General features: G+C 42.3%; 1 protein-coding gene across 1 annotated transcript in view; it reads right to left on the bottom strand.

The window, feature by feature from the left end:
- The window catches only part of cax1 (cation/H+ exchanger protein 1), a 48,436-nt gene extending 42,393 nt beyond the window's left edge, over window positions 1-6,043 (bottom strand). Inside the window, exon 1 of the mRNA XM_048610073.1 lies at window positions 5,896-6,043. Within this exon, the coding sequence (XP_048466030.1) occupies window positions 5,896-5,959 (64 nt within the window). The 5' untranslated portion in view covers window positions 5,960-6,043. The remainder of the gene's footprint in view (window positions 1-5,895) is intronic.
- Window positions 6,044-11,266: the final 5,223 nt, after the last annotated feature.

The raw sequence follows: 11,266 nt of genomic DNA, 5'->3' as shown, positions 1-11,266 counted from the left end.
ATGCTGCTTGGCCTGCTGTGTTCATCCAGCCCTGCACCTTGTTGTCTTAAATATAGACATGTTGCTTTTACTCTGACAAAAATATTAGGAGAGATATTGGTCCTCACAGCATACTGCTGCTGGAATCCTTGGAAATTTCTCTCCTTCTTTGGTTACCATTTCCTCTCCCATGAAAGCTGCAAAAACAGACTTCTCTTCACTCCTCACAAACTCAGTACTTTTGTTATTCTTAACAGAATCCTAAAATTACTTGGCTCACACAAATATAAAACCTCAATTAAATCCTATCTGCAGGATTGGGGAATAAGGATGAGGTGACTGTAGCTCACACTAGTTCATAAACATAAGAGTATTTTACAAATATCCAGTTGCTGACTCAAGAGTTCTCTAACGCAAGCACAAGTGAAATGTTGACCATTATGATCAGCTACAGCTCAGTTGTTAGTGTTCTTGCCTCAGTCAGAACTGAACTCAAATCTGTCTCCAGGCACTCTAGCACAAAATTCAGTCTGACATCCCACAGTCAGAAGTACCATCTTTCTAGATGGCAATAAATTGAACAAATTGAGTTAACCCTCATGCCCTGTCCAATACTGATCCTCAATAATCAGTGTAGATTCTGATTATTATAACACTGTAGGTTGTTGGAGCTTGTTATGCATGCAAACTGGTTGCCATGTTTCCTACAGTGTAAAGTACAGTATTAACTGTGAAGTACAGGGGACATGGAGATTGCAAAAGGGTGCCATTCAAAAGCAAGTTATTGTATTAACATTCCCTAGCTGTTCACCTGTGAACACGTTATTGGAAAATAAAAATAAAGAAACCATCCACATCGCGATCACTGTTTCCCTTCAGGAAGGCAGTCCCACTTTCCAAACGAGGCCACTAAGTGCTCCCAACAGAGTGGAGTTTCCATTCAAATTTGAAACAATGCTGTTGCATAATCAAATACGACGTAAAATACAGAATGACTCCCAACAAATCAGATGAAAAATGAGTGCAAATAATTTGGGGGTATGGAATTATCACAAAAATATCAATTTGAAAGCAATTTTGAATAAAAATGGTGTATATTATTTGGTGTGTGTGTTGCACAAGGCGTATTTACCTTGGACAAAGTTTTGTCAAGTATCATTTAGAATATTCAGCCATTGTGCTACCCAAGAGAAATAAAGAAATTGGCCTAAAAATCTAACAACCCTCCTCAGTGAGCCAGTTCCATCTAAATCAAAGTCAAGAACAGAATTTGCAATTTAAGACATTCCAACTTTACCCACACCACATGCATTCCTGTACAAGATAGAAGAAAACCTGAACTATTTTACCAGAATTACTGGTGCTCCACACAAATCATTTACTTTTCTTCCAATCACTGAAGGAGTTATCCCACATTCAGGATTCCTCCTTTCTTATTCCACAGGCTTGTGAAAATCTGTCTGCAACTCATTTATCTAATAAAGATTCTCCATCTTTGCTTTCCATTTGATATATTGGGTCCTCAAACTCTACCACCCAAATTACTGAGTTTCTGAAACCCTTTCACTATGCCATAGACATGTTCTTTGATTAATTTTGTCTTAAATATATACTTCCTCATACAATAAATTTTAGTTTAAAAACAGGTACTTATTAGGCAGTTCATTATAACCTTTATGGTTACACACAGGCTGAATGGTTTCCGGTGCTGTTTAGTTCTCATTCTAAAATTTACCTATATTTTGTTTTATGTAGGAGAACATCAAAAAGATTTTAATAAGCACAAAAGATTATATTTAAAAGCAAATACCTCTCTGAAACTACAAACATCTCACTGCTTGTTCCCATTCACAAGAGCAACTTATAAGCAAAAAAGTGTCATCTCCAAGTTGCATGATCTAATCAAAATTTAGAGACAGCAACACTGCCCCTTTATTTCCAAGATAAGCAGACTACCAACTGAGCCCTTCCTTCCACAAAACTTGCACACACCATCTTTAATGAAGCACTGCACAAAGCTAAAAAGGTTGGATGATTGAAACCCCAAAGAAAAAGTCAGCTTTGAGGAACAAAAGGAACTGAGAGAATGGTGGTACAGGGGTTTAAAGGGAGGGGGTTCCAGCACTCCAGACCCAGGCAGTTGAAGGCTTGGTCATGAAGAGGGGTGAAGGCAATAAGAGATACTCAAGAGGCCAATTAGCACTGAATTTAGGAGGCTGCAGTCAGAGACCCAAGGCAACGTAGGCATTTGAATATATCAGAATCCAGAGTGTTAACAGGCCATTTCTGCCCAACAAGTCCACACCACCCCTCTGAAGAGCATCCCACCCAGACCCCTTATTTTCCATGTCTAACCCACCTAATTAAACACCCCTGGGCACTATGGGGCAGTTTAGAATGGCCAATCCACCTAACCTGCACATCTTTGGACTATGGGAGTTAACCACAGCATCTGGAGGAAACCCATGCAGACACAGGGAAAACGTGCTAACTACACACATAGTTGCCCGAGGGTGGAATTGAACCCGGGTCCCTGGCACTGTGAAGCAGCAGTGCTAACCACTGAGTCACCGCGCAACCTTAAAATTTGAAGAGTTGGTGGACCAAGAACTGATAAGGAGGGGAGGCAACTTTCTGCCTTACAAAACATGCAGCCTACAAAGTAGGAATATTAGCTAATATGCACGGAGGAATCAAAGTATAACATTACAGCAGTAAGATTTCAGTGGAACAAAGTGTTCATGGTTCATTTGTCTTTGTAGGGTATCCCATTCACAATGCAAGTTTAGGGATTCTACGTGCATGGTTGAAACAAGATACACGTTATAGAGCACAAGGCAAAATGCTGGTAGGAGAAACTAGAATCAGCCAAGAACAAGCATTTTGCTTGTTACAGATTGAATCAAACAGCATATGTCTGCACTGAAAACAACTAAAAATCACCCTGAAACCGTTATGCTTTAAAAAAAAGCATTGTTTCCAAATACTAAATTATCCAAGTGAACAAAGCAGTACAGCTCAAATCACAGAATACCTAGAGAGTGTGGTACTTAGCCCATTAAGTCCACACCAACTCTCCAAAGAGCATCCCACCCAGACCTAGCCACACACAATCCCTGTAACGCTGCATTCCCAATGACCAAGCCATGCCAATTTGCCCAAACCGCACATCTTTGGACTATGGGAGAAAACCAGAACACCTGGAGGAAACCCACACAGACACAGGGAGAATGTGCAAACTCCACACAGTCACCCGAGGGTAGAATTGAATCTGGGTCCCTAGCGCTGAGGCAGCAGTGCTAACCACTGAGCCACCATGTCACCTCAATAAAAGCAAAACACAGTAGATGGAGGTCTGAAATAAAAACAACGTGCTAGGTAGTAACAGGTAGGTCATGCTTGACAAGCTTTATTGAACTTTTTTGAAAAGGTGACATAGGAATGTCTATGGATGTTGTTTAGATGGCCTTCCAGAAGTCATTTGATAATGTCTGACATATGAGACTCTGGAGGTAGAAACCCACAGAATGGAAGGCAAATTATTGAAAAGGCTAGGAAATTGGCCAAGCGGCAGGTGACTGAAAGTAGGGTTAATGGGTAGGTACTCATAGGTAGGATGTAACCTGGGTATCCCACATGAATCTTTGTTAGGCCCTCAATTATTAACAACTTAGATGAAAGTCATATATCCAAACTTGCTAATGACAAAAGTTAGGTAGCATTGCAGATAGGTGAAGACGATAGCATAAAACTAAAAAAAAATTGATAGGTGAAGTGAATGGACCAAAAGAGTGCAGATCAAGTTCAACACAAGTATGAGATTATTCATTTTGGATTGAAAAAGGATTGATCAAGGAACTTTCTAGATATTAAGTTTAACAGTGGATGTCCAAAGAGATTAAGGGGTTCAAGCGCACAGATCTTTAAAACGTCAAACAGGTGGAGAAAGTGATCAAGAAAAGCCAATGGAATGCTGCCTTTATTTCTAGAGGACTGGGGTACAAGGATGCAGAAGTTATGCTGCAGTTATACAGAATCCTAGTTAGACCCCACTTGGAGTACTATGAACAAATATGGGCCCCCACTCTAAGAACGATAAATTAGCCAGGGGGAAGGGACAGTGTAGGTTTACAACAATGATATCTGGATTTCAGGGGTTAAGTTTGAGGAGCAATGATACAAAGTAAGCCTGTTTTATCTAGAACTTAGAAGTTAAAGGGGTCATCTGAACAAAGTCGAGAAGAAGACAGGGTAGCTGAAGATGCACTACTTCCACTTGAGGATTTTAAAACTGGGGGCATAATCTGAAAGTTAGGGCCAGATCATTTAGGAAAGATGTTAGAAACACTTCTATAAACAAAGGGTGGTAGCTGTTTGGAACTCTCCCACAAACAGGTGCAGCACAGCAGCTCAGTGGTTGGAACCGCTCTTCAAAGCACCAGGGACCCACATCCTTTCCAGTCTCGTGAGATTGTGGAATTTGCACATTCTCCTCACGTCTGTGTGGGTTTCCTCCCATAGTCCAAAAGTGTGTAGATTAGGTGGACTGGCCATGCTAAATTTCCCATAGTGACTAAGTGGTATGTAGGTTAGGTGAATTAGCCATGGGAAATGCAGGGTAACAGGGATTTTTTTTGGGGGGGGGGGCGGGGGGGGTGCAGGGTGCTAGGTAGGATGCTGTTTGGAGAGTTGGGGTAGATTTGTTGGGCCAAATTGCCTGTTGCCATACTAAGGATTCTATGGAAACACCAATGAATGCATGGATCAGCTGTTCAGTTTAAACTGGAGATAGATAAATTTTAGTTAAGCAAAATACATTAAAAGAGATTTGGGCCAATGGTAGATATATGGAGTCAGATCAGCCATAATCTAATTGAATGGCAGAACAGTTTACTCTTGTTTGCATAGGAAAGTCAGGTCTGGCAGCATGCAGAAGAAAAAAAAAGACACAATTGATCTTTCAAATCCAATATGGCAAGCTCTTTAGAAATTCAGAAGAGTCAGTCCTACCAAACTTTTCTAGAGAATATGGCTGAAGTAAAAACAAATCTAAGTTTCAGTAGCACCTTTGTGTGAAACGATTCAAACCTGCTTCATAAAGCTACATGTAGCATCTCAAATGTTAAGCTTTACATAATAAGTTCAGTCACAGTTGTATCAAGAACAAGCATAGAACATAGCTAGTGTAAGGATGCAGACTGACACTGATTAATATTAATTAACATTAATTAGTGAGATCTTATTATTGTATTATACAACAAAAAAAAACTACTTGACAGAGACATCCAATTAATTCTACGTGTGCCTTTGCCCCAGTTGCCTGAAAAAAAAACTTTCCCCTGTGAGTAGTTATCCAGTTCCTCTTTGAAAGCAGTTATTTAATCTGTTTCTTTCATGCTTTCAGGCAGTTCACCCCACATCACAACTTTAATCTTCCCCACCCTATTCCTTCTGACCTTTGAAAAAAAAAACTAAAACGGTGTCCTCTCGGTTTGCAATCATTAAGAACTTCAGTCACAGAATTATAGAAGCTTCCAGCACAGAAGATGACTATTTCAGCCCATCTGCTTGTGCTCGCTCTTTGAAAACAGTAGAGCCGCTTGCACCCACATGCCCATTTCTTTTGTCCAAAAAACTGCTCACTGTCAAACACCTGCGCAGCTCTCTTTAAAATATTTCTCACAGCACTGTTACGGATAAAATTTAAATCTCAGGGTCCCAAAAGGACTGAGTTAAAAGATGAGAAACGATTTGAAATAGCTACAGACAAGCCGTTCTGACAGCAGCCTGGAAAGCCGGCAGGTTTCGATGGGGAGGGTGAGGAGCAGCTGTCAGCGCCCAGACAAAACACGAGCAGCAGCCGCCCGAAGGGAGCGAGTTAAGGTGGTGACACGATGGTTAAATGCGGCTCCTTACTCAATGCGTCCTGGGTGCTTCGTCTCCGAAAGCCCAGCTCCGGCTCTTGATCGATCTCCGACATGGCTGGATGGATAACAACCTCCACCGGTCCGAGTGAGAAGCCGACGCCAGCACCTGCTGATCACACACACCCCCTTCCCCCCATTTTTATAAGCACCGCGCATGTGCTGCCACCGACGCCTGAGCGCAGTATCTTCTGGGAGCTGAGATAACAAGGTGTAGAGCGGATGAACACAGCAGGCCAAGCAGCATCAGAGGAGCAGGAAGGCTGAGGTTTCGGGCTTAGACCCTTCAAGGGTCAGCTTTCCTGCTCCTCTGATGCTGCTTGGCCTGCTGCGTTCATCCAGCTCTACACCTTGTTATCTCAGATTCTCCAGCATCTGCAGTTCCTGCTATCTCTGAAACAATCTTCTGGGAGCTGTAGTCCGCGGCTAGCCGCCGCGGCGCTTTCTGGGAGTTGTAGTCTCTCCACCTCCTTCCTCCTGTTCCGGAGGGAGTCAAAAAGACTACAACCGTAGAAATGATGCAGCGCTGTTGAGGGGGCCATTCGGCCCACTTTGTCCACGGGCCGACCCAAAGAAACACAAATGCCCCTTCTTATCCCGTCTTCTGCGCGCTGCAGTTTTCAGCACTTAAGATGCAGATCCAGCCCAGTTGCAGGTGGTTTGATTCCAATTTGGGAGTTTTTTTTGTCGTGCGTCAACTTTGTTAAAACGCCCCGAGAAAAACGATTAAAATACGGTGCTGAGGAAGGGTCACCGGACCCGAAACGTTAACTCTGATTTTTTTTTCTTCAGAGATGCTGCCAGACCTGCTGAGCTTTTCCAGCAATTCCTGTTTTTGTTGCTGATTTACAGCATCCGCAGTTCTTTCGGTTTTTAAAAGAAAAGACGAATTGGGCAAAATTTTTGTTGCAATCACCGAAAGGATAAGTTTGGAAAACTGGAAATCATAAATTAAAACAGAAACGTGATGGAAATTCACAACAGGTGGATCAGGTGCGGGAGGGTAAAGGATATGAGTCCAAACTCCATCTAAGCGGAAAAGAATGACTACATAAAGGTTTCTTAAAAATCCTATATATCCAGATTCTTCCTAGTGACTTATTGACAATAAATTCCCATATCTTCACTTATAATGGACTGCCCACGTAAGGCACTGCATAATCATACAGTTTAAAAAGGGACTATTCGGTCAATCGTGCGTGTTGTTTGAAAAGTCTATTCAATTGGTTCCACTTCCCTGATCATCGACCACAGCCTTACAAAATTATTCCTTTTCCAACCATATATCCAATTCCTCTTTGTTAGTTCCTGTTGTTAGTTCAGGGTTTGTCATCAATGAACTTATGCCAGTGTCTAACCTCGCAGAAAGCTGTCAGCATAAAGCTAGTGATTTACGTGGCACATATCTCTTGTTTTCCTTGTGCCAAAAATCTAGTGCCAAGAGATTCATCTGCCGTATTCCAGTTGTAACGTCAGTGAGCAAGTAGCCTATCACATTGACGTATTCACATAGCGTTACAACGCTTTTTCCTTAGCTTTTAGTTTTTTTTAAGATAATAAAATCAATTATAATTAGATCATAAATATTTTATTTATATAAAACCTTTGTAAAAAGGGCGGCATGGTGGCACGGTGGTTAGCACTGCTGCCTCACAGCACCAGGGACCCAGGTTCGATTCCAGCCTCGGGTGTCTGTCTGTGTGGAGTTTGCACGTTCTCCCTGTGTCTGCGTGGGTTTCCTCCGGGTGCTCCGGTTTCCTCCCACAGTCCAAACATGTGCAGGTTAGGTGGATTGGCCATGCTAAATTGCCCGTAGTGTTCAGGGATGTGTAGCTTAGATGGGTCTGGGTGGGATGCACTGAGGGTCGGTGTGGACTTGTTGGGCCGAAGGGCCTGTTTCCACACTGTAGGGATTCTATTCTATTCTAAAAATGTTATTTTTCATTATGCAAACTAATATTGTTATCGTTGGATGTTAATCAGGGCGAAGCATTTGAAGTGAATACACAATTAGTTCATCCAACAAGCTGGCACCAGAAGAGTGTAGGTCCATCAATTCAATTAATTTTGCACTGATTGCAGTTTCAGCATACTTTAACTGTATACACTTACCGAAATTAACCTGTGCTTTCAGCATTCTTCCATGCCTGTGCACATTCCAGAAGTTGGCTTAAAGTTTCATTGGAGCAAATGTTTACTTTATCATTAAAATCTGCCCTATTGTATGCCTTCAGATTGTTCATTCTAGATTGTAGCAACTCACTAATGGGGGCAATATTGATACCAAATATTTTTAAATATTTTAATTGTATTGAAATAATAACCCATAGAATATCAACTTCAAGGTTGTCTTTACTTCTATAGTTCAGGGCCATCTTTCCTAGTCTCTCAACTTCCTAGTCATATCTCACCCTCTCACTCCACTATTTAGCCAGTCCTGTCTCAGAATTCTCACAAGGATCTCTGTCTCCCAGGTTTTACCCTTCAGAAACATCCTAAAGATTTTCCTTTTCACCTATACTTTGTTGCCTCCTGACACTTTATTTGTTCTCCACATTTTACAGTCAGTGAAAATTATCCTGAAAACTGCTTGGCTTGGCTGGATGGCTGGTTTGCGATGCAGAGTGATCATAGAATCCCAACAGTGTGGAAGCAGGCCATTCAGCCCATCAAATCCACACCAACTCTCCAAAAAGAATCCCACCTCAATCCAACCCCCTGCCACCCTATCCCTGTAACCCCATATTTCCCATGGCTAACCTACCTAGCCTACACATCCCTGGACACCATTAGCAATTCAGCTTGGCCAATCCACCTAACCTGTGGGAGGAAACCGGAGCATCTAGAGGAAATCCACACAAACATAGAGAACGTGCAAACTCCACACAGTCACCAAGGATGGAATTGAAACTGGGTCCCTGCTGCTGCAGGGCACCGTGCTGCCCTGATGCCAGTAGCACAGGTTCACCTCCTGCACTTACTAAGGTTATCATGAAGGACTCTCCTCAGCCTCTCCCCTTACCTTGGGGGTGGTGAACCTGAGGTTAAGTAGCCACCAGTTATCTCTCTCTAATAAGAGAGCAGCCCTACGGTTTGGTAAGACAATGACAACTTCAGCTTTAAGTAGCAGTCTGCTCATGCACTTTTAGAACACAGAACAGTACTGCACAGGAATGAGCTCTTTGGGCCATGATGTGCTGAACATGACAAAAAAATTAAACCCATCCTTTCTCCCTGCCCATATCCCTCCATTTCATATTCATGTGCTTATCTAAAAATCCCACAAACATCTCTAACGTACCTGCCTATACCACCATCCTTGGCAGCGCATTCCAGACTCCTACCACTCTCTGCATAAAAAACTTGCCCCCTCTCACTTTAAATGTATGACCCCTTGTATAGACATTTCAACTCTGTGGAAAAGATTGCTACCGTCAACCCTGTCTCTGCATCTCATAATTTTATAGACTTCTATCAAGTCTCCCCTCAGCCTCCACCACTCCAGAGAAAACAGCTAGCCTCTCCTGATAGCTCAAACCCTCTAATCCAGACAGCATCCTGGTAAACCTCTTCTACACTCTCTCCAAAGCCTCTGCATCCTTCCTGTAATGTGGCAACCAGAATTGAATGCAAACTCTAAGTACGGCCTAACCAGTCTTATAAACCTGCAACATGAGATCCTGACTCTTGTACTCAATTCCCTGACTGATAAAGGCAAACATGCCATACACCTTCTTTACTCCCCTTACCAACTTTCAGAGGACTATAGACTTGAACCCCAAGATCTCTCTGCACATCAATGCTGTCCAGGGTCCACACATTAACTGTATACCTTTCCTTAATATTTGATCTCCCAAAGTGCAACATCTCATACTTAGCCAGATTAAACCCCATCTGTCATTTTTTGCCTCTATCTGCAACTGATCTGTATCCCGTTGTATCCTTTGTCAACCTTCTACACTCTCCAAAACTCCAATCTTTGTATCGTCCGCAAACTTACTAACCCACCCATCTCCATTTTCATCCAAGTCTCTTCTGTATATCATGAACAGAGGTCCCAATACAGATCCCTGCAGAACGCCACAAGTCACAGACCTTCAGCCAGAAAAACACCCTTTCACCACTACCCTCTGCCTTCCGTGGGCAAGCCAATTCTGAAGCCAAGCAGCCAAGTCACTGTGTATCCCATTCATCTTAATCTTCTGGATGAGCCTACCAGAATGAACCTTGTCAAAAGCCCTATTAAAGTCTATGTAGAGAACATCCACTGCTCTGCCCTCATTGATCACCTTTGTCACCTCATCAAAAAATTCAATCAAGTTAGTAAGGCATGATCTGCCCCACACAAAGCCATGTTGACTGTCCCAAATGTGCATAAATCCTAAGAATTCTCTCCAACAGCTTCCCAACCACCAACAGGAGACTCACCAGACTATAGTTTCCTGGATTATCCCTATTTCCCTTCTTGAACAGAGGAAATTAACTGCTGGTCATCAGCATTCAGCCTTTTAATGGTTTCTCGCAGTACAGATCTTTTCCAACCCCCATTCTAGCAGTTTCATTGGTTCAAGGTTAGGTCCCCTAAGTCTGTCTTTTTCCTTCTGGGGAAAAAGTACCACTTTGGTTCTATTGCTGGCACTCCCACTTCCCAGCCCATGGCTTGTAGTACGTTCAAGCCCTACGACAGCCTGGAACATGTCACACAAGCTGACAGTTATTATAGTATTTAGAGTGCAAAAGAATAAGGGTTATTTACTGCTTGCTCAGACAGATGCGGAAAAGATTCCCTGAAAATAGCAAGTCCACCTTATGGCCTGCCCTATGTTTCTCATCAAAATCAATAGTGATTCTCAGCAATGACTAACATAACCAATGATTTTTCACACCACTTCAGTATTGGTTTCAGTGAATCAAATACATTAACATTTTACTCTTAAATACTGGAACTATCAATGCCCAAACATTATAAAATGATATGTCAATGATGCCAAAACACTAGAGAAATAATATTTTAAAATTGTGCATTCTCCAGTTAATTGGATCTGTCTCTTGCCCCGATGAACTGAACAGCAAGGTGAAAATGCATTGAGTGGGTGTTGATTGATTGTAACAGCAATGACAGGATTGTTTCGAGATCTATTATTACATGGTAAGTTCTAGAGCTGAATTACTGTCAGTGTATTTGTCAAAGATTAGCCAGACTCCAATGAGAATATTCTGCTCCTGGAATGTAGTGTTCTAAATCCAGCACTCCATAGTGAATGAGGTGAAGTTTCTCCATGCTTCCTCTCCAGCAGCCCCTTCCCGCCCCCCCCGCCAAGAGTTTCACCCATACCGGTTTAATGATGCAACATTAATTATTG

The sequence above is a fragment of the Rhincodon typus genome, chromosome 22 (genome assembly GCF_021869965.1).
Source record: "Rhincodon typus isolate 14 chromosome 22, sRhiTyp1.1, whole genome shotgun sequence".
Lineage (NCBI taxonomy): Eukaryota > Metazoa > Chordata > Chondrichthyes > Orectolobiformes > Rhincodontidae > Rhincodon > Rhincodon typus.
This window is presented reverse-complemented; position numbering and strand designations above follow the sequence as displayed.